Raw genomic sequence first — 22,577 nt, forward strand, 5'->3', positions numbered from 1 at the left:
CAGTCTGGAGTGCAGTGGCGCGATCTCAGCTCATTGCAACCTTCCGCCTCCCGGGTTCAAGCGATTCTTCTGCCTCAGCCTACGGAGTGGCTGGGATTACAGGCACGCGCCGCCCCCCAGCTAATTTTTGTATTTTTAATAGAGACTGGGTTTCACCATGTTGGCCAGGCTGGTGTCAATCTCCTGACTTGGTAATCTGCCCACCTCGGCCTCCCAAAGTGCTGGCATTACAGGCGTGAGCCACCTTACCCGGCCTGGGTTTCCCTTCGGTTTTCCCTTCTTAGGGAGTGGGAGGATTTTTGTGTGAGGTGGTATGGAAGTGTGGGTGAATGGTTGAGCTGAAGAATTAATTGCAGGTCAAAGACATGCTGCAAGGGAAGCAGAAATTTGGTGGGGTAGGGAGAGGCAAAGAAGGACCTAGTTTTAAACTGTGGGGAGGATTGGAACTAGAAGATGAAAATGAGGATTGGGGTGTAGAGAAGAAATTGATTTTTTGAGTCATAATGTTTTTCATTTTTTCCTGGATTTTTGCTTGCCTTTTCCAGGTTTAGCTTCCTCTGTCACCTTCTACTTTCGATATTGGGTCTGCTACTGGGATTGGGTAGGGACCCATCCTTAGTCTAGGGTGAGGAGGTATGGGCTAGCACCCTTCTATATTTACTCTGTGTGCGTGCATGCACTAGTATATTTTTCCAAACATTTGTATGATGCTTCTTCATTCTGGAATTTTCTAAATGCATCCTTCCCTTTTATCCAGTTCTTTTACGTCTTTGATCACTCTCTCCACTTTGTCTATTCCGTAGGGTTTTTTCTGGGTAGTTTTTCCTCATACGTGTATGTTCTAGGAAACTATCTTGGAGAGGATGAGGATGAGAAAGAGAGTATGTGTAGCCAAGGAATCTCACTAGAAAAGCTGGGACTTGAGAATTTTTCAGAGTCACATCAGGGTTGGGACTAGTTGAAAGGCTAGAACTTGGGACGAGGCATGGGGTTAACACAGGAAAGAAGGAAGTGGCAGGGCTGGGAGAAAAAAAACTAGGAAGTACTATCCAGGGGATTGGTGGGGAAGGCCAACAGTTGGACATTAATGAAAGTGGGGTGTAGAGAGGGTTTCTAGATAGATTTAGAGCAAGGAATATGGAGAAGGTATGGGAACGGTTGGAACAGAGACTGATTTGATGTGTTTAAATAGAGCAGAGTGGAAAGCAGATAATTTTTGACAGCTGGCAAGACTTGGAGGAACTGCAAATTGTGGTAAATCCTATTGAGAGGAAAGAAATTGGAGGAATAAAAGATCAGGATGGTTGATAGGATCTTTAAATATTTGGAATCAAGGAAATGGCCCTTACCTGGGAGGTGAAGTGTATGAAGATTATCCAAGGTTCATGTGTGTTTCTGATGTGCGTGCTGACCTTTAGTTGGGGTGTGAGGCTGCACATTCTGAACCAACTAGTCTGCTGTTCAGATACCTAGGGGCTGTGTAGTTTATTTCGTATTCATATAGGGTGGTCTGAAATCTGTAGGTCAGTTTTTGGGAGAGTCTTTGGACATGGACTAGAGGCCCTTGGGTGCCACAGATCTATGTCTGGTATTTGTTGTGCCCAGGAGGCCTTGGTTGGTTACTAGAGGTTAGAAAGTAGAGTAGTTGGTAAGACGCCACTTGTGCATTTTGGGGCCAAAGGAAAATGAAAAGGGACAGTGTGGAGAGATTTTAGAGGAACAAGATCCTTGTTTGCCTAGGGTGGAAAAAGAAGAAAATCTAGGTGCAGGGAGGGATTATTTAGAAATCTGTGCAAAGGCGTTGAGAGAAAGGTAAGAACTGGGCTGTGATTTGGTAGAAAGGAAATTTGGAAGGACGAAGAAGTGGTTTTTTTGGCAGACCAGGAGGATGGTGGAGCATTATATAGCGAAGACTTAGTGTGAAGATAAATGTTGAAATAGGGATGAAGGAGAGCAGGGACTTGGGTGTGGGATGGTAAGTGGTTAGTTTGGGGCCAGGGGCCTGACCCGTGTCTCCCCGCTCCCCCTCAGGAGCGGTGGTGCCCCCCCCGGGCACGGGGCCATGTACAACGGGATCGGGCTGCCGACGCCCCGGGGCAGCGGCACCAACGGCTACGTCCAGCGCAACCTGTCCCTGGTGCGGGGCCGCCGGGGTGAGCGGCCTGACTACAAGGGAGAGGAGGAACTGCGGCGCCTGGAGGCTGCCCTGGTGAAGCGGCCTAATCCTGACATCCTGGACCACGAGCGCAAGCGGCGCGTCGAGCTGCGATGCCTCGAGCTGGAGGAGATGATGGAAGAGCAGGGGTGAGGGAGAGCTGGGGGAGAGTCAAGCACTGAATGAGTGCAGAGCTGGGGGTGTTAGGTGGGATGTAGGGAGCTTAGGGTGGTTGAAAGAGGCCTGGCAAGGAGTTGTGGTAGGGGAGGAGGCAAATGAGCTCTAGAGAATTGAAAACAGTTAAGGGACAGTGCAGAGTGGGAAATGAGAAGGCTGTGTGTCTGAGGCATAGATGGGAGCCTGAGGGATTAAATGGAGGCACATGGGAGAAGGGAGGGGCCGTTGAGGAACAAAAATGTGTTTCAGGGGAGAGATGGGAAAGCAGAGACCAGATAGAGGAGCTAGGTAAGCTGATAGGTGTTGTCATTGGTAGAAAAGAAGAAGAATGGATGTAAGGATTGAGACCTTGGAAAGTAGCATGGGCAGGAAAAGAGGAATTAGAAGAACATTTGAAGAAGAGGGAATCATGGGCTGGGAAGGGAAATTTTGGAAAAGGAGCACATTAAGGCAGAAAACTCTTTTAGAGCAGTGGTTTTAAACTTCAGCAGTGGTGACCCTTTTATACAGTATCCCTCACTTTGGAATCCCAGGAAATAAAAGGCACGTTCTTATTGAAGTTGGGGAGAAGCACTTGAAACCCTGCTTGCTTAATTTTTTTCTTTTGGCCTCTGAAGTGTAGCATATTTAAAATCCACTGTTCTAGCGGGAGTAGTAAGTAGAGGGAAGAAAGATAATGGGAAAAGATTAGACTGAATAGAAGGAACTTTAGGGTGACAGCGAATGGAAACTTCTGTGTGTGCATGGAGAGGGAAGGGCCCCTTTTGGGAATGAGGGAAATGGAAACCTGGGACTGGGGAAAAGTGTCCTGTCAAGCTTAACCCTGAAGGGATTTGTTCTTCAGGTACGAGGAACAGCAAATTCAGGAGAAAGTGGCGACCTTTCGACTCATGTTGCTGGAGAAGGATGTGAACCCTGGGGGCAAGGAGGAGACCCCAGGGCAGAGGCCAGCGTGAGTGTTGCACTCTCCCTCGATGACTCTGGACTCTACTCTGGCTGCTGGCTGCCGCTCCCGTCCTTTTCCTTACGTGGGACTTCCTGCTTTTGTCTGCCTTTTCCATGTCTTATTTGGCTCCTGCTTATACTTGTGTTCTGAATATGGCTCTGTCCTTTATATTTCCTTCAGACTTTTGCCCTTCTTTTCTCTAGGGTCACGGAGACTCACCAGTTGGCAGAATTGAATGAGAAGAAGAATGAAAGACTTCGTGCTGCCTTTGGCATCAGTGATTCTTACGTAGATGGCAGCTCTTTTGATCCTCAGCGTCGTGCCCGAGAAGCTAAACAACCGGCTCCTGAGCCTCCCAAACCTTACAGGTATACAAGGCCAAGAAACCACTGTCAGCTTCTTTTCTTGATTGTAAGATCCTTGCTCTATTTTTTTCCTTTTATGGACTGATTTCTTCCCAAACTCTTCAGATTTTGTTTTTCTGAAGTTGAGGTGTCTAAGAAAATTTGTCCAAGGGCTAGCCACGGTGGGTCACGCCTGTAATTCCAGCGTTTTGGGAAGCTCAGGCAGGAGATGACTTGAGGCCAGGAGTTTGAGATCAGCCTGGGCGATATAGTGAGACCCCATTTCTACAAAAAGAAAAAAAGCTGGGTGGTTGCACGTGTCTGTAGTCCAAGCTACTTAGAGAGGTGGAGGCAGGAGGGTCTCTTGAGCCCATGAGTTGGAGGTTACAGTGTGAGCTATGATGCTGCCACTGCACCCCAGCTGAGGCAACAGGGCGAGACTATTTAAAAAATTTTTTTAAATATTTTTTTGAGACTGTCTTTTAAAGAAAATAAAGGAACGTTTGTCCTAGCGCTCATCTCTGCTGCTTTTCATCTTTCCCCAGCCTTGTTCGGGAGTCTAGCAGTTCTCGCTCACCAACCCCAAAGCAGAAGAAGAAGAAAAAGAAGAAAGATAGAGGACGGTAAGTTAGTTGGAAAGTTACTTTGCTAGCCAGAGGACCAGTCCTGTGGTGTACTCTCTCTCTGGAAGTGGACAGTTCTGGCTTCCACAAAGCAGGAGATAGTTGTCAGGGAGGAGGGAGTTACCATTGAGGCCTCACCTTGAAGAAATATCTGAGTTTTGCAGTGGGGACGTGTTGAGTTTGCAGTGTTGCCAATTAAGATCAGCCAGCAACGTTTTGGATTCTGGAATTTCCTTTTTCATTTTGAGGTTTGTTGCCTTAAGGAGTTACTTGTTGAAGAAGGAAGAAAGAAGTCCTGGGCTTAGGTCTGGGGCATTAGTGCTATTAGGATGTTCAAGTGTTTTAGAAACCTTTTTAGGGGAGAGATTGTAAGTGGGAGGGCCAGGAAAGAAGCCAAGCAGAATGATCTTGCTTCTGAATCCATCTTTAGCAGGTCAGAGAGCAGCTCTCCTCGACGGGAGAGAAAGAAAAGCTCAAAGAAGAAGAAGCACAGGTACGAGGTGTGAGTACTTGAGTGATTGGAGAAGGCTTGCTGAATTCAGGCAGAGGTGTTTTTTATGTTTTTTCTTCTCTTTTTTCCGACAGGTCAGAATCCGAGTCCAAGAAGCGTAAGCATAGGTAAGAGCTCTTTAACTCATTGAGGGCACAGTGGCATGTAGAGTGGTGATTTCTTTTTCTTGAAGTGAAGCTCAATACCTTGATCTTTCTCCTGTTAACATTCCCTAACTCTTTCCATTTCACTTTTGGTTTTACTTCCTTTTTTAAAAAAGTTACTTTTAACAACCTTTCCTTATTTCTCAGGTCTCCCACTCCAAAGAGCAAACGTAAATCTAAGGACAAAAAACGAAAGCGGTGAGTGAATTTGTGGGGAATTTGCTTAGAAAGTAAGTGAACGCCACCTTAGTGGGAAGGGGTTGAGTCAGTTATGTCCCTAACTGGTAAAAGGTTGAGGAGTAGGTGAGGAAAATCCAGGGCAGGTACAGCAGTACCCTTAGCTGTGGCGGTGGTCTTCCTTCAGGTCTCGAAGTACAACACCAGCCCCCAAGAGCCGCCGGGCCCACCGTTCAACTTCTGCTGACTCTGCTTCCTCCTCTGATACTTCCCGCAGTCGGTAAGGGGTAGTCCAGGAGGAAGGGAGGGAGAGGGAATGATGGGTTAATTAATTTAATATTTATTGAGCGCCCACGGTGTGCTAGGCGCTGCACAGACCATTCGGAAGACACGGTCCCTGCCCTCTAGGAGCTGACAGGCTAAAGCAACAGGATGGACAGACATATACATTTCCCCTTCTCTTTTTTTTTTGTTTTTGTTTATTTGTTATTTTTTGTTTCGTTCTGATGTATATGGACTGCCAGAATAGGGGGGGTGGTGGTTTGTTCGTGGTGTCTGGGGGAGGAAGGAATCCTTACCCTGGCTTCCTTAATCGGGGAAGGCTTCCTGAAGGAGGTGGGCTCAGAGGTGAGTTGTGAATGAAGCGGGTAGGGAGTGGGCTGGGTGGATGGTTTGGGGATGTTTGGGGGAGGTGAGTGAAGGGGTAGAGGGAGAACACTCTTTGGGATTGTGTTGGGAAGAGAAGAACCAAAGTGGACTGTACTTGCATTTCAGTGAATGATTTGAGTTATGCGACTAAGCAGGCTTTTTGGAAGAGGGTTGTACAGTTGGAAAAGGTGGATGGGAGTTGGGGAGGGGGTTTCCTGTTCTCCCTTTGAGCTGATTTCCTTCCTCTCCCCCATCCTCAATTAACTTCTGCAGGTCTCGAAGTGCTGCAGCTAAAACTCATACAATTGCCTTGACTGGGCGAAGTCCTTCCCCTGCTTCAGGGCGACGAGGGGAGGGAGATGCACCTTTCAGTGAACCAGCTACTACCAACACACAACGGCCTAGTAGCCCGGAGCCTGCTACAAAACAGCCTAGCAGCCCTTATGAAGACAAAGATAAAGACAAGAAGGAGGTATGTTCTTGAGTTGGTGATGTTCATTGGATTGCAAGTATATAGATTCAGGATAAACTTGTGACATGAAAGGGAGAGGTAGTAACTTACTAAAATAAATTCGGTTATTTTTTTCTGCATTGATCTCCCAGTTTTCTTACTGTATCTGCAGAACTTGTATTGTTACTAGACTGAATTGTGAACCCTTTAGAATCAAATCTCACTGGATACTAATAGGTTTTATATTGTATCTTGTTTATACACAGAACTGGAACAAAGTTGTATTTTATCTGTGTACGCCGTGTAATGCCTCTAGTTTCTTTTCTTTTTTCATTAAATGCTCGTTGTGTCTCACTGAAACTGTTTAATCCATTGGGTTGCCACCAATAGTTTGAATGAAACACTGGAATAGTCTTCAGTAGTTTTCTTTTCTAATTTTAAGCGTTAATCATTTCCTCTTGCTTTAGTGATTACAGTGTAAATTCTTGGCCTCTGTCATCAATTTTCCATGTCATCCAGGATTACCTTTCCAAATTACAAGTTGGTTGACCTCAGAAACTTAACTGCTTCCTTATTGCTTTTGAATTACATTTAAGGCTTTTAATAATTTGGTTTTTGTCTCATTTCCTGTACTCTTCCCATCCTGGTCTGCTTTTTTACTCTTCAAACAAATCATGTTCTCACATCTTTATTCATGTTGTTTCTTTTCCTTTAATAGAGTTATTCTTAAAAGGTGAAGTTGCCATTCGCTTTAGGAAACTGCTTATTTTTCCATTTAAAGATAGTTTTTTCCGCTTTGATAACATTTTGTAGTAGTATTTGTTGTTAAATGTAGTAGTGTGTTAGTTATTTGCGTTTAGTGTTTCTTCCAGTTTTAAGATTCTCAGACTATCCATATCTTCATATGTTTTCCCCACTGTTCTTTATAATTCCTTGTTATTGAATGAAAGTGATTGCTTGTGGTCAGGGGATGTGTAAAAGAAAAGTTATTGGAAAGGGTGTTGGGATCTTAGGAGTGATGTGAAGTCTTGGCGTTTATGAATCCCTATCCCTACTCTCTCTTTCACTCTTAGAAATCTGCAGCTCGACCTAGCCCCTCTCCGGAAAGGAGCAGCACAGGCCCAGAACCACCTGCTCCCACTCCGCTCCTTGCTGAGCGACATGGCGGCTCCCCACAACCACTTGCAACAACCCCCTTAAGCCAGGAGCCAGTGAACCCCCCATCTGAGGCCTCTCCCACTCGGGGCCGTTCACCACCTAAATCTCCTGAGAAACTTCCCCAGTCTTCTTCCTCAGAGAGCAGCCCACCATCCCCTCAACCTACCAAAGTTTCTCGGCATGCCAGCTCTTCCCCAGAAAGTCCTAAACCTGCTCCAGCTCCGGGGTCCCACCGAGAGATTTCTTCTTCTCCCACATCCAAGAATCGCTCACATGGCCGAGCAAAACGGGATAAATCACATTCTCATACCCCTTCCCGTAGGACGGGGAGGTCCCGTAGCCCTGCCACCGCTAAGAGAGGGCGATCTCGGTCTCGAACCCCTACAAAGAGAGGTCATTCTCGATCCCGATCTCCCCAGTGGCGTAGGTCCAGGTCTGCACAGAGGTGGGGAAGATCTAGAAGCCCCCAGCGACGTGGCCGCTCTAGGTCTCCTCAGCGACCAGGCTGGTCTAGGAGCAGAAATACCCAGAGAAGAGGCAGGTCTAGGTCAGCAAGGCGAGGGAGGTCCCACTCTAGATCCCCAGCCACTCGGGGCAGATCTCGTTCTAGAACACCAGCCCGGCGGGGCAGGTCACGCTCTAGAACACCTGCCAGGCGGAGATCACGATCCAGAACACCCACCAGGCGTAGGTCTCGGTCTAGAACACCAGCCCGGAGGGGCAGGTCTCGGTCTAGAACACCTGCTAGGCGCAGATCTAGGACCCGATCGCCAGTACGACGGAGGTCTCGTAGTAGATCACCAGCCAGGAGAAGTGGCAGGTCACGCTCTAGAACCCCAGCTAGACGTGGCCGCTCACGCTCCAGAACCCCAGCCAGACGTGGCCGCTCACGCTCTAGAACCCCAGCTAGACGCAGTGGTCGCTCACGCTCCAGAACACCAGCCAGGAGAGGGAGGTCTCGATCTAGGACACCAAGACGAGGAAGATCCCGCAGTAGAAGCTTAGTTAGACGTGGAAGATCTCACTCTAGATCACCTCAAAGAAGAGGCAGGTCTGGCTCATCTTCAGACCGGAAGAACAAATCCAGAACATCTCAGAGAAGAAGCAGGTCCAATTCAAGCCCAGAAATGAAGAAATCACGCATTTCTTCAAGGCGGAGCAGATCTCTGTCTTCACCACGCTCCAAAGCAAAATCTCGCTTGTCTTTAAGGCGCAGCCTTTCAGGGTCTTCCCCATGCCCTAAACAAAAGTCACAGACGCCACCCAGGCGCAGTCGCTCTGGATCTTCCCAACCTAAAGCTAAATCTAGAACGCCACCTAGACGCAGTCGCTCCAGTTCTTCTCCGCCACCTAAACAGAAATCTAAAACACCACCAAGACGAAGTCATTCCAGTTCGTCTCCTCATTCTAAAGTGAAATCTGGAACACCACCAAGGCAAGGGTCCATAACAAGTCCCCAGACCAATGAGCAATCTGTAACGCCACAAAGACGGAGCTGTTTTGAATCATCACCTGACCCTGAGTTGAAATCTAGGACCCCTTCGAGACATAGTTGCTCAGGGTCCTCTCCTCCTAGAGTGAAATCTAGCACACCTCCCAGACAAAGCCCATCTAGGTCGTCATCTCCACAACCCAAAGTGAAGGCAGTAATATCACCAAGGCAAAGAAGCCATTCTGGCTCCTCTTCTCCAAGTCCTAGTAGGGTGACATCGAGAACAACTCCACGGCGAAGCAGATCAGTATCTCCCTGCTCCAACGTGGAATCCAGATTGTTGCCAAGATACAGTCATTCTAGGTCCTCCTCACCAGATACCAAAGTGAAACCTGAAACACCGCCAAGACAAAGTCACTCAGGGTCTATTTCACCACACCCCAAAGTAAAGGCCCAAACTCCACCAGGGCCAAGTCTTTCTAGATCAAAGTCGCCATGTCCCCAAGAGAAGTCTAAAGACTCACTAGTTCAGAGTTGCCCTGGATCCTTCTCTCTGTGTGCAGGAGTAAAATCTAGCACACCACCAGGTGAGAGCTATTTTGGACTCTCATCTCTGCAACTGAAAGGACAATCTCAAACTTCACCAGACCACAGATCTGATACTTCAAGTCCAGAAGTGAGACAGAGTCACTCAGAATCACCATCTCTGCAGAGCAAATCTCAAACATCGCCTAAGGGAGGTCAGTCCAGGTCTTCATCTCCAATCACTGAGCTGGCATCCAGATCTCCAATAAGACAAGATAGAGGTGAGTTGTCAGCGAGTCCTACATTGAAATCCGCAATGTCTCCTGAGCTGAGCAGGTTCCAGTCTGACTCTTCTTCACATCCTACAGTGGACTCGAATTCTTTCTTGGGGCAGAGTAGATTGGAGACTTCTGACTCAAAAGAGAAAATGGCCTTACTCCCTCAGGAGGATGCTACTGCATCACCTCCTAGACAAAGAGACAAATTTAGTCCCTTTCCAGTACAGGATAGACCTGAGTCTTCACTAGTGTTCAAAGACGCACCTAGAACCCCGTCAAGGGACAGAAGTGGTGCTGGGTCATCTCCAGAAACAAAAGAGCAAAATAGTGCATTGCCTACATCAAGCCAAGATGAAGAGTTAATGGAGGTGGTAGAGAAGTCTGAAGAACCCACAAGCCAAGTCCTGTCTCATTTGTCTTCAGAACTTAAAGAAATGTCTGCAAGTAACTTTGAATCATCTCCTGAAGTAGAAGAAAGGCCTGCTGTGTCTTTGACTCTTGATCAGAGCCAGTCACAGGCTTCTTTGGAAGCAGTAGAAATTCCTGCAGTGGCCTCATCTTGGGGTGGGCCACATTTTTCTCCAGAACATAAGGAACTGTCTAACTCCCCACTCAGGGAGAACAGCTTTGAATCATCTTTAGAATTTAGAAACTCAGGCCCACTTGGTACAGAAATGAATACTGGATTTTCTTCTGAGGTTAAAGAGGATTTAAATGGACCTTTTCTTAATCAGCTGGAAACAGATCCATCTCTAGACATGAAAGAACAATCGACAAGATCCTCTAGACGCAGCAGTTCTGAGTTATCCCCAGATGCAGTGGAAAAGGCAGGGATGTCTTCAAATCAGAGCGTCTCTTCACCTGTGCTTGATGCTGTACCGAGAACACCCTCGAGAGAAAGAAGTAGTTCTGCATCTTCTCCTGAAATGAAAGATGGTTTACCCAGAACTCCATCAAGGAGAAGCAGGTCTGGGTCTTCTCCAGGACTTAGAGATGGGTCTGGGACTCCCTCGAGGCACAGCCTGTCCGGGTCCTCTCCTGGAATGAAAGATATACCTAGAACACCATCCAGAGGGAGAAGCGAATGTGATTCTTCGCCAGAACCGAAAGCTTTGCCTCAGACTCCTAGGCCAAGGAGTCGTTCTCCATCATCCCCAGAGCTCAACAACAAGTGTCTTACCCCCCAGAGAGAAAGAAGTGGGTCAGAATCATCAGTTGATCAGAAAACTGTGGCTCGGACTCCCTTGGGGCAGAGAAGTCGTTCGGGATCCTCTCAAGAACTTGATGTGAAACCCAGTGCATCCCCTCAGGAAAGAAGTGAGTCAGATTCTTCTCCAGATTCTAAAGCCAAGACTCGAACCCCACTTCGGCAGAGGAGTCGCTCTGGATCATCTCCAGAGGTTGACAGCAAATCTCGACCTTCTCCTCGGCGCAGTAGGTCTGGTTCCTCACCTGAAGTGAAAGATAAACCAAGAGCAGCACCCAGGGCACAGAGTGCTTCTGATTCCTCTCCTGAACCTAAAGCTCCAGCCCCTCGGGCCCTTCCCAGACGAAGCAGATCAGGTTCATCAAGCAAAGGTAGAGGCCCTTCTCCTGAAGGAAGCAGCAGTACCGAGTCCTCTCCTGAACATCCGCCCAAATCCAGAACTGCTCGCAGAGGTTCCAGGTCATCACCAGAGCCCAAGACCAAGTCTCGTACACCACCTCGACGTCGCAGCTCTCGATCATCTCCTGAGCTAACGAGGAAGGCCAGACTCTCCCGTAGAAGCCGTTCTGCCTCATCCTCACCAGAAACTCGCTCTAGAACTCCCCCAAGGCGCCGGAGAAGTCCTTCAGTGTCTTCCCCGGAGCCAGTCGAAAAGTCAAGGTCTTCACGCCGACGGCGCTCAGCTTCATCTCCACGCACTAAGACAACCTCAAGGAGAGGCCGCTCTCCTTCACCAAAGCCTCGTGGACTGCAGAGGTCCCGTTCCCGCTCAAGGAGAGAGAAAACCAGAACAACCCGACGTCGAGATAGGTCTGGATCTTCTCAGTCAACCTCTCGGCGAAGACAGCGGAGCCGGTCAAGGTCACGGGTTACTCGGCGACGGAGGGGAGGCTCTGGTTATCACTCAAGGTCCCCTGCCCGGCAGGAAAGTTCCCGGACCTCCTCTCGACGCCGAAGAGGCCGCTCTCGGACACCCCCAACCAGTCGGAAGCGTTCTCGCTCACGGACATCACCAGCCCCATGGAAACGCTCTAGATCTCGAGCCTCTCCAGCCACTCACCGGCGATCCAGGTCCAGAACCCCCCTGATAAGCCGACGTAGGTCCAGGTCTCGAACTTCACCAGTCAGCCGGAGACGGTCAAGGTCCAGGACTTCAGTGACTCGACGAAGATCCCGGTCAAGAGCATCCCCAGTGAGCAGAAGGCGATCCAGATCCAGAACACCACCAGTAACCCGTCGTCGTTCAAGGTCCAGAACACCAACAACACGCCGGCGCTCCCGTTCTAGAACTCCACCAGTGACACGCAGAAGGTCCAGATCTAGGACTCCACCAGTAACCAGGAGGCGATCTCGAAGCAGAACTTCACCTATCACTCGCAGAAGATCAAGATCCAGAACATCGCCGGTCACCCGAAGGAGGTCTCGATCTCGCACATCTCCAGTAACTCGAAGAAGGTCCCGCTCTCGAACCTCACCAGTGACACGCCGCCGCTCTAGGTCCCGGACACCTCCAGCTATTCGGCGCCGCTCTAGGTCTCGAACGCCACTGTTGCCACGCAAACGTTCTCGAAGTCGCTCACCACTTGCTATCCGCCGCCGCTCCAGATCCCGTACTCCACGAGCAGCTCGGGGCAAACGGTCCTTAACAAGATCTCCTCCAGCCATCCGCAGGCGTTCAGCATCTGGAAGTAGTTCTGATCGTTCACGATCTGCTACTCCTCCAGCAACAAGAAATCATTCTGGTTCGCGGACACCTCCAGTAGCACTCAACAGCTCCAGAATGAGCTGCTTTAGTCGTCCTAGCATGTCCCCAACACCTCTTGACCGCTGCAGATCACCTGGAATGCTTGAACCCCTTGGCAGCTCTAGAACACCCATGTCTGTCCTGCAGCAAGCCGGTGGCTCCATGATGGATGGTCCAGGTCCCCGAATACCTGACCACCAGAGAACATCTGTGCCAGAAAATCATGCTCAGTCCAGGATTGCACTTGCCCTGACCGCTATCAGTCTTGGCACTGCTCGGCCTCCTCCGTCCATGTCTGCTGCTGGCCTTGCTGCAAGAATGTCCCAGGTTCCAGCCCCGGTGCCTCTCATGAGTCTCAGAACCGCTCCAGCAGCCAACCTTGCCAGCAGGATTCCTGCAGCCTCTGCGGCAGCCATGAACCTAGCCAGCGCCAGGACACCTGCCATCCCAACAGCAGTGAACCTGGCTGACACTCGAACGCCAGCTGCAGCAGCGGCCATGAACTTGGCCAGCCCCAGAACAGCGGTGGCACCTTCGGCTGTGAACCTGGCTGACCCTCGCACTCCCACAGCCCCAGCTGTGAACCTAGCAGGGGCCAGAACCCCAGCTGCCTTGGCAGCTCTGAGTCTCACAGGCTCTGGCACCCCACCAACTGCTGCAAACTATCCCTCCAGCTCCAGAACACCACAGGCTCCAGCCTCTGCAAACCTGGTGGGTCCTCGGTCTGCACATGCCACAGCTCCTGTGAATATTGCCGGCTCCAGAACCGCTGCAGCCTTGGCCCCCGCGAGCCTCACCAGTGCTAGGATGGCTCCAACATTGTCTGGTGCAAACCTCACCAGCCCCAGGGTGCCCCTCTCTGCCTACGAGCGTGTCAGTGGCAGAACCTCACCACCGCTCCTTGACCGAGCCAGGTCCAGAACACCACCGTCTGCCCCAAGCCAGTCTAGAATGACCTCTGAACGGGCTCCCTCCCCTTCCTCTAGAATGGGCCAGGCTCCTTCACAGTCTCTTCTCCCTCCAGCACAGGATCAGCCGAGGTCTCCTGTGCCTTCTGCTTTTTCAGACCAGTCCCGTTCTTTGATTGCCCAGACCACCCCCGTAGCAGGGTCTCAGTCCCTTTCCTCTGGGGCGGTGGCAACGACCACGTCCTCTGCTGGTGACCACAATGGCATGCTCTCTGTCCCTGCCCCCGGGGTGCCCCACTCTGATGTGGGGGAGCCACCTGCCTCTACTGGGGCCCAGCAGCCTTCTGCATTAGCCGCCCTGCAGCCAGCAAAGGAGCGGCGGAGTTCCTCCTCCTCGTCGTCGTCCTCTAGCTCTTCTTCCTCCTCATCGTCGTCGTCGTCGTCGTCTTCCTCCTCTGGCTCCAGTTCTAGCGACTCAGAGGGCTCTAGCCTTCCTGTGCAACCTGAGGTGGCACTAAAGAGGTGAGGGAGCTTGACTTTAGCATCCTTCAGTGGGGAGGTATTGGGGATGGGTTGGGAGTGGGGAGGGAGAAACCATGTCACAGGTGCTTGACTCTTGGAGGAGGTATGGGGACCTTGACCCTCAGGCTGGGGGTAGAAGAGAATGCTGGGGCGGGGGCGGAGGGAGGAGGAGTGGGACAGATAAAAGTCTCCAAAGGTTCATTCTCTAGAGGATAATGATAAGTTTTCCGTCTCTACAGAGGACAGAACTAGAGGAAATGGACTTAATTTTACAGCAGGAGGGATGGCAGTTAGACCTCAAGAGGAACTCCCTGGGCTGGAAGGATCTTCAGAGGTCATCCCATCCCTCTCCCTGCCTCCAGGCAGGACGGCCCCTTCCCCAGCCAACCTGCACTCACAGGGGCCTCCCCAAGCTGCGGCTCTCCGAGGAAGGAGACTACCCAGCTTCAGCTTCCACACCTGAGCCCAGAGGCCTTATTCCTCCATCAGGGACATTCTTGAGGTTTAACCTTGATCCCTTATGCTGCGGGCCCCAGCCTGTTGCTTCTGTTAGCAGAGGTTGGGTCAGCTCGCACCACTGCTCTCCAGAGAATTGCTGGCTTACAGGGCTAGGAGAGCTCCCAGCGCCTTTCTCAGGCACCCCTCCCCCCACTGCCGTTCCTCCAGGCCAAGGAAGGTAGGGTTGGGGCTGGGGCAGCTTGTCTCCTTGTGACACTCCTCTCCTCCCACAGGGTCCCCAGCCCCACCCCAGCCCCAAAGGAGGCTGTTAGAGAGGGACGTCCTCCGGAGCCAACCCCAGCCAAACGGAAGAGGCGCTCTAGCAGTTCCAGTTCCAGCTCCTCCTCTTCATCTTCCTCCTCCTCCTCCTCCTCCTCTTCCTCCTCCTCCTCTTCCTCCTCTTCCTCTTCCTCCTCCTCTTCCTCCTCCTCCTCCTCTTCCTCGCCTTCCCCTGCTAAGCCTGGCCCTCAGGCCTTGCCCAAACCTGCAAGCCCCAAGAAGCCACCCCCTGGCGAGCGGAGGTGAGTGCTGCCTTGCCTGAGATGGAAGGAGGGTGGGGGAGTGACTTATCGAGAGACAGGGCCCTGGGGTGTGAGCTCCCGGCTGGGTGTCTCACGTGACCTTGGGCATCTGGTTGTGGGGGAAGAGGCGCTTGTTCTCTCCCCCGCTCGTTGCACCTTGTTCTGGCGAAGGGCTGCGCCATCCACAGGGGCACTCAGGCCAGGACTGGGGGGTCCTTGGTTTCTTCCTCTCCCTCCCTCAACACGTAGCCTGGTCCCAGGGTTCTAGCTTTGTCTCCCTGTTGCTACTGCCAGGGCTCTGGTCTGGCCACCATCATCTTCTCCCGACTCTGTCCACAGCCTCCTCCCTGTCTCCCCGCCTCCACGCCATTCTCTTCCACATGTAGCCAGAGGGACCTTTCTAAAACGCACATCTGGCTACTTCCCTCCACTCCACAAATCCTTCGGGACGCCCTGTGGCCTGCAGGACAAAGCCCCACCTCTGCGGGAGTGGCGTGTGAGGCTCTTCACCAACGGGCCTTGCCCGCCCTGTGTTCTCCTCCTGCCCGCCCCCACACATGCCCTGTGCTCCAGCCACACCCAGCGCCTTGCAGTTTAAGGAGAGCCCATGCCTTTGGACATGCTGTTCCTTCTGCCTGGAATTTCCTTGTCCGCCTGGTGAACTCCTCGTTCTGCAAGACTCCGCTCAAACAGCACCTTCGAGAAGACTGCCCTGCCCCTTCCCTGCCCTGCCCCATGTCCCCCTTCCTTGGGTCCCCAGAGCCACGCACATCCAGCCCTGCTTCCCACACACGGGGCCGTGCGTGCCTTCCTTCACCACTGAGCTCCTTCAAGGGCAGGGAATGTCTTTTATCTTTGCATCCCCCGCTGCACCCTGTGCCTGCTCACTGGGCACTCGGTGGATGGTGTGCGGGCGGATGGGTGAGTGAGCGGACAAAGGTGGGTCTGAGGCTGGCCCTGTGTGGTGTGAGGTTTGGTGGTCAGGACCTGGGTGGGTGGTCCTGAGTGCTGGCCGCTGTGCTTGAAAGGGCGTGGTGCTATTGGATCCTACTGTGTTCCCCAGGTCCCGCAGTCCCCGGAAGCCAATAGACTCCCTTAGGGACTCTCGGTCCCTCAGCTACTCGCCTGTGGAGCGTCGCCGTCCCTCGCCCCAGCCGTCGCCACGGGATCAGCAGAGGTAAGGCCAGCTGCAGGTGTCAGCACCCAGCCCTGTCTGGCTGCCACTGCTTTCTACCAAGAAAGCTTTGTGGATCTGTGGTGCCTGAGGTGGTGCCACTCTGTGGCCTGATGTCTGTCCTGTGTTGCAGCAGCAGCAGTGAACGGGGTTCCCGGAGAGGCCAGCGTGGGGACAGCCGATCCCCCAGCCACAAGCGCAGGAGGGAGACACCTAGCCCTCGGCCCATGAGACACCGCTCCTCCAGGTGCGCATCGTCCTGGAAGGCTGAGGCCGCCTTCTGGGAGCCAGTTGTGGTGGTGGGTGGCAGCCCCATTTTGGGAGTGGCCCAGAAGCTGGCCTTGAGGACTAGGGTCAGAACTCCCTGTTGACCCGTATCTTCTGTTGCAGGTCTCCATAAATTGTCTTTGGGGGATTCCACCACACCCCATGCTCTGGAGCCACAGGGAGTGTCCCTTCTTCCCCAGCAGAGCCGTGGGAGGGTCCTTGTCTGCTCTCCTTTGAACCTTAGCAGCCCTTGGATGAAGGGCTCCCTTTCCCTCCCTTTTTTTTTCTTTGTTCCTGTGAAATGTTAATCTCCGTGAGTTCTTCCTGGTTCACGTGTTCTGGGGGGTTTGGGGTGGGAGGGAATGCAGATGGGAGTTGGGGGAGGGGAGGATACAGTTCAGGACACCCCAGCCTGGAGTCAGGGCCAGGGAGGCATGGCCCCAGTTGTATCCAAAAGTTCCCAGGGGGTGACTGTGATGGTGGTTGGGACTGGAGGTTGTGTAAGGTGTTCTTGGAAGGTAGGGGCAGGAGTTGGAATTAGTTGCTCCCTACTGCCCCCCATGAGGTTGTGTACCCCTCCCCCCAACTTTTCACGTTTCTTAAAGGCATTTTGGTTTTTTAAAATCTGTACAGCAAGAGCAACTTTTTCTGTCAAATAAAAATGAGAAATGCAGGAACTGGGTCTGTAGACTGTTTATTAAAGGTGTGGTAAGGGGGCAGCCACCTCCCTCCCTGATTGCAGCCCCCAGTGTGGGTGGACCTGTGTGGGTCCGCTTTGGGGTTCCCTCATTGAACGTGCTGTCAAACCAGGACACAGGCTCCAGCTTGTATTTCTGCTCTTGGCCATTGTCCTCAGGACAAGAGGCCCCTGGGAGTGGACATGCAGAGTGTGGGGGTGGGGGGTACTTAGAAGGAAAAAGACCTAAAACTGGAATGTGTTGTCCCTGAGGCTTCCTGTGGTCTTTGTGTCCCTCCCAGTCCTCCCCTTCCCCTGGAGTGGTTGGTGTAGCTGGCTAACTGCTAACAATGGCTTGGGTCTCAAGGCAACCCAGGTACCCATGGTGTCTTTAAGCAGCAGGCTGGGCCAAGTTCTCAGCCAGGGTCTGGGAGACAGGACAGCACAGGAACTGCCAAGAACAAGCCCCAAAAGGAGCCCACAGGGAGTGGGACCCATCCCAGGGAGGGTCGGGAAAAAGAGGCAGCAACCAGGAAGACTCCCAAATCTTTTATTGGGGGGAATGGGCCTCTTGGGGGTCCTCACTGCACGGCTTGTTCATTGGCACTGCTTCCCGAGTCCTGGGGCTTCATCACATCGGGCAGCTCAGGTGGGCTGGAGAACGGCTCGATGCACAGGGCCTCAAAGGTGTCATCTGTGGAGGAAGGAGCAGAGCTGCAAGGGGATATCCCAATTCTTGCCCCAGCTGGGTCCTTGGTGTTCATGGGTGATCATCTGCAGCTTTGGGGATCTCCATGCGAACACTCGTCCACACAGCTGGTCTCCACAGAGCTGACCTCCCTGTTCCAGCTGCCCCATGGCCCCACAGCAATGTCTCCTACCCCTGTGGGCCCAACCTGAAGGTCCCCAGCCCTTCCCACTGACCATGCTGGGGCCCCTTTCCTCATCTTCCATATCCACTAGTGAGTCTGAGGGCTGACCACCTGCAGCCAGCATCAGCCTTCACCCAGAATGTATATCCTTGTTTCCTTCACACACTTTGGGAGGCTGAGGTGGGCAGATCGCAAGGTCAGGAGCTCGAGGCCATCCTGGCTAACACTAAACCCCGTCTCTACTAAAAACACGAAAAAATTAGCCGGGCATGGTGGCAGGCACCTGTAATCCCAGCACTTGGGTAGGCCGAGGTGGGCGGATCACAAGGTCAGAAGATCGAGACCATCCTGGCTAACATGGTGAAACCCCGTCTCTACTAAAAATACAAAAAAAGTAGCCGGGTGTGGTGGCAGGTGCCTATAGTCCCAGCTACTCAGGAGGCTGAGGCAGGAGAATGTGAACCCGGGAGGCGGAGCTCGCAGTGAGCCGAGATCAGCCACTGCATTCCAACCTGGGCAACACAGCAAGACTGTTTCAAAAAAAAAAAATCAACTAGACTATTCCTCCCTTGCTTAAAACCTTCCAGTGGCTTCCCATCATGCTCTGAATACCATCAAGTCCTTGCTGTCTGTCTCTCCCTCTGCCTCCCATGCTCTCAGGCTCTGGCTCTCTATGTTCTTTCCTAACTCAGACCTTCGCACTTGCTGGTCCCAGCACTCGGAATGGCTGGTTGCTTCTGGACTTTCAGGGTCCAACTCAGGTCCCCTCCTCAGATGAACCTCCAATCCACCCACCCCCAAAAGTCAAGACATCCTGACATCCTGGGCGTGGGGGCACTTACCACTGGACAAATTGCCCTTTTGACTGGCTCCAGGAAGGCAAAGGCCTTCCCTGTCTTGTCCCTACTGTCACCCCAACACACAGCAAACAAACCCACAGCTTTTCTCCTGTGCTTTCTTCCAGCTAGGAGACCCATCTCTGCTTGGCTCAGGGTTCTCAACTGATTAGGCATCCCAGGGAAAGCTGGCATGCCTGGTGACAGTTCTGGCTGTCACAACTGGGGAGGTGGGGTGTTCCAACGCTGTCTAGTGGGTAGAGGCCTGGGATACGGCTCCACATGCTATGGTGCACAAGGCAACCCACACAGTAATCCAGCCCAATGTGTCCACTGTGCCAAGGTTCAGAAACTGACGCAGCTTAATCTAATGCATCTTCCAAGCCACAAACCTGTGACCATTCGTGCCTTCACTACCTCCCTCATTCTTTCGTGATGAGCCTGGACAATGCTCTTTAACATTTGATTTGAAACACTGTCTTATCTTCTTGAGTGGTAAGCTTCGGGGAGGGTAGAGGCGGAGGGCGGGGCACCCATTCAAGGCCTGGGAACAACATGGTGATGGGTTGAGTTGCACCCAGGAAGTGTGTCTCTGCAAGCAGTCCATGGGGAAGCAAAGAGCTCACAGCCCATGCTGTGCCCCTATCAAGATAGCCCTCACCTGCAAGAGGGCTGATGTGACCTGGGCTCCAGAGTCACCACCACATTCCATGCCATACTAGGGGCTGTGGGAGAAAAACAAGTCACCTTCCTTAGCCTTGATTTTCTCACCTGCAAAATGGGTCTATCAATATCTTCCAAGTCACAGCAAACCTCTAGCGTACCACTGTTCAAATTAGAGAAAGTGACACTTCTGGGGGAAGCAGACCAGATATACTCTTGGCACTCACTTGCTGTCTTCAGAAAGGCACCCCTGGGCCAGGAGCCAAGGCTCAAGCCTGTAATCCCAGGAGTTTGAGACCAGGCTGACTTAACAAGGTGAAACCCCATTTCTACTAAAAATACAAAGATTAGCTGGGCGTGGTGGTGCATGCCTGTAATTCCAGCTACTCAGGCCACTGAGGCAGGAGAATCTCTTGAACCAGGGAGGTGAAGGCTGCAGTGGGCTGGGATGGCACCACCGCACTCCAGCCTAGCCAACAGAGTGAGACTCTGTCTCAGAAACAACAACAACAACAAAATGCACCCATGTACAGGGCACGACCTGTATGTCTGTGCCAGCCCTGCACCTAACTCTTAACATCACCATCTGGGCAGAAAGAGCCCACAGAAAGGTTCTGAAGCTTCCTATCTGTTGGGCACTGGCAGCAGGCCAGACCTGGGGTGCATGAGGACTCACACCACCTTGCTGTGAAGCCAGTCTCATCACACCCGTTTAAGGAGAAGGGAAAACCGGGGCCAGGAGGGCCAGGAGGGCAAGGTAGCTGGCTAGAGGATATAGATGCTGAGACTGAGGCCTAGCCTGAACTTATGGAATGGAAAGGTGGAGCCAGGACTATACTCTTCCTCTTCAGCCTCTGCTATGTTTCCTTACAGGCAGAAAAATAATAATTCTTTATAACTTGAATAAAGTTTTCTCAGCCATCCACACAGCTGCTGGGTCCACGGCTGTGAAAACACAGCTCTATAACCTCTGTTCAAGTTCCCAGAGACAAAACATTTAAAATCCCCCCTCCCTTTCTCTTGGATGGAAGAAGATACCCTGGCGAGGAGTAAACCACTCCCTAATCCCCAGGTTTCTAAAGCTTGGGCAGGGGTGGGGTATGGCTGATGGAAGCACAGGCTCTGGATCTCAATCCTAGGCGTGGCAGTCCCAGCAGGTGACCTAACCTCCCAGGGCTCACTTCACTGAACCTGAAAACAGGCAAAATCCAAATCTCAACCACACAGAGATGCAGAGGGATTCAGTGATACACAGCATAGAGCTTGGCATGATGTCTGACTCCAGCAAGGGCCCGGCAGCCAGCATCCTAACCATGGCTCCCTGTGTGACTGCCGGTAAGCCGGTGTCCTCATCTGCAGAACAGGGATGATGGTATGTGGACCTCCCGGGGCTACTGAGAGGATGAGACAGGGCAGTGGAAGCCACACACAGAGTAACACACAGAGCACAGAGCCAGGCACTCAGCGCCTGTAAATGTGAGCTAGCTTCGGGAAATAAGCTTCGGTTTCTGTAAGCATCTCATTTGGTTGCTTCTTTTTTAAAAAAAAAAAAAAATGAGGAAACAAACACATTGTGAAAGGATATTGCCAGCTCTTTAGGCACGAGGAAGACACTGCCCTGAAGGTTTCAACTCCAGGTTCCCTGATGACCCTCTTCGGAACGGTGTCCCCAACCTGCTTGGCTGCCACCCAGCCCAGACCCCTCTCACCTGCCCGGAAGGCCAGCCCCACTGTGGCTGGGGCCTGTGGCCGTGCTGTTTGACTGGTGAAGCCACACTCGCCCAGGGTCTTGCCATCATCCAAGAGTTGGTCATCCTGAGGAGAGAAGCAGGATCTTGGGAGAGGCCCCATGTGGGGCAAGTCCCAAAGACCTCTGACCAGCAACTACACAGGAAGTCAGAGGAGGAAGAGAGTTCCCTCAGTGTGGCCCAGGACCACCGCTCTGCTTGTCAAATACACAGATTCCAGGGTTATATCCAAGAACAACTAAGTCAGAACCTCCCAGGGTAGGGTTTAGAATCTGGTTTTTTCCAAATTCTCCAGGCAAATCTAATTTGAGGAGCCAAGCTAATCTGGAGATAGGCAGACCTGGGTTTCAATCCCAGCTCTGCCACCTTGGACAAGTCATTCGAACATTTTTTTAATTTAGAGACAGGGTCTCGCCATGTTGCCCAGGTGTGTAGTGGCACAGACCCTACATAAGCGCTATCATAGCACCCTCCAGCTTGGAACTCCTGGGCTCAAGCAATTCTGCCTCACCCTTCAGAGTAGCTGGGACTACAGGACCATGCCACCGCTGCTGGCTAGTAGTTGAGCCTTTTGATGCAAAGTTTCCTCATCTGTAAACTAGGAATTACCAGACTTTCAATTCATAGGGCCACCAGAGGGTTTCAATGAGCTAGGAAGGAATATAAAGCACTAAGTAGATATGTGGCACATGGGACATGCACAGGCACGGCCATTTAATATTCGCTAAGTGCCAGCAGTTATCAGTGAGGAAAAAAAGCCCTTTAGAGACCATGAGAGCTGAGGCTTTGAGCCTGGAGCTAAAAGTCAGTTTCCCAGTTTCCAGCTCTAGAATCTGATCAATGCACTTAGGCGACAACCTCACAATGCTGGGACACGTAAACCGGAGGCTGATGCATCTGATTCCCCAATGCAGACCCCAAACCCCAAGCCATTCTAACTGAATAATCTCAGTTCGCTTGCAAGGGGAAAGGGGGTCTTCTAGAACATCAGCAGGAGATAGGGAGGTAATAACGGCTGCTTGGTGAAGAACGAGTGGGACCACACTTTCTTTGCATTAACTGAGTCCGCCACCCTCCACCCCAAGGAGTGTCCCGGGGGACAGCGTGATTCCGATGGGCCTGCGAAGAAAGCTGGGAATTAAGGGGTCGTGGTTCGAACCCTGGCGCTGCCAATGACCTTTGGCTGGTTAAGAGACCAAGCCGAACCTCAATGTCGTCAACTGCACGGCGCGGGCGATACCGTTGCAGGGGTTGGATGCCACGGTGCCCTCGGCGCCCGGGGCCCAGCACGAGGTCTAAACATCGCCCCTGGACCAGAGATCCCCGCGGCGAGCGCAGCTCGCGCTTCACCCGCACAACGGATGTCCCAGCCC

At 52.0% G+C, this 22,577-nt stretch overlaps 2 protein-coding genes across 2 annotated transcripts in view; one reads left to right on the plus strand and one right to left on the minus strand.

Annotated features, from left to right (window-relative positions):
* Positions 1-6,530, plus strand: part of SRRM2 (serine/arginine repetitive matrix 2) — a 13,584-nt gene extending 7,054 nt beyond the window's left edge. Inside the window, exons 2-10 of the mRNA XM_011982634.1 lie at positions 2,032-2,304; positions 3,177-3,284; positions 3,482-3,646; positions 4,168-4,245; positions 4,676-4,738; positions 4,831-4,863; positions 5,047-5,097; positions 5,264-5,356; positions 5,442-6,530. Of these exons, the coding sequence (XP_011838024.1) occupies positions 2,063-2,304; positions 3,177-3,284; positions 3,482-3,646; positions 4,168-4,245; positions 4,676-4,738; positions 4,831-4,863; positions 5,047-5,097; positions 5,264-5,356; positions 5,442-5,484 (876 nt within the window). The 5' untranslated portion in view covers positions 2,032-2,062 and the 3' untranslated portion in view covers positions 5,485-6,530. The remainder of the gene's footprint in view (positions 1-2,031; positions 2,305-3,176; positions 3,285-3,481; positions 3,647-4,167; positions 4,246-4,675; positions 4,739-4,830; positions 4,864-5,046; positions 5,098-5,263; positions 5,357-5,441) is intronic.
* Positions 6,531-17,087: 10,557 nt separating this feature from the next.
* TCEB2 (transcription elongation factor B (SIII), polypeptide 2 (18kDa, elongin B)) lies at positions 17,088-21,348 on the minus strand. Its single transcript, XM_011982635.1, has 2 exons — positions 21,166-21,348; positions 17,088-17,779 (listed from the first exon to the last, which is right to left on the minus strand). Exons 1-2 carry the CDS (start codon positions 21,305-21,307, stop codon positions 17,667-17,669), a joined length of 255 nt encoding a protein of 84 aa, XP_011838025.1. The 5' UTR covers positions 21,308-21,348; the 3' UTR covers positions 17,088-17,666.
* Between the last annotated feature and the right edge of the window lie 1,229 nt (positions 21,349-22,577).

Source organism: Mandrillus leucophaeus, unplaced genomic scaffold (assembly GCF_000951045.1).
Source record: "Mandrillus leucophaeus isolate KB7577 unplaced genomic scaffold, Mleu.le_1.0 Scaffold240, whole genome shotgun sequence".
Classification (NCBI taxonomy): Eukaryota; Metazoa; Chordata; class Mammalia; order Primates; family Cercopithecidae; genus Mandrillus; species Mandrillus leucophaeus.

What these genes read in the sequence shown, in the direction of transcription:
- TCEB2 (XM_011982635.1), bottom strand. Translation starts at nt 21,307, where the DNA reads ATGGGGCCTCTCCCAAGATCCTGCTTCTCTCCTCAGGATGACCAACTC. An exon ending in GGGGCTGGCCTTCCGGGCAG is followed by an intron (nt 17,780 to 21,165) that starts GTGAGAGGGGTC and finishes CTTCCTCCACAG; the next exon opens with ATGACACCTTTGAGGCCCTG.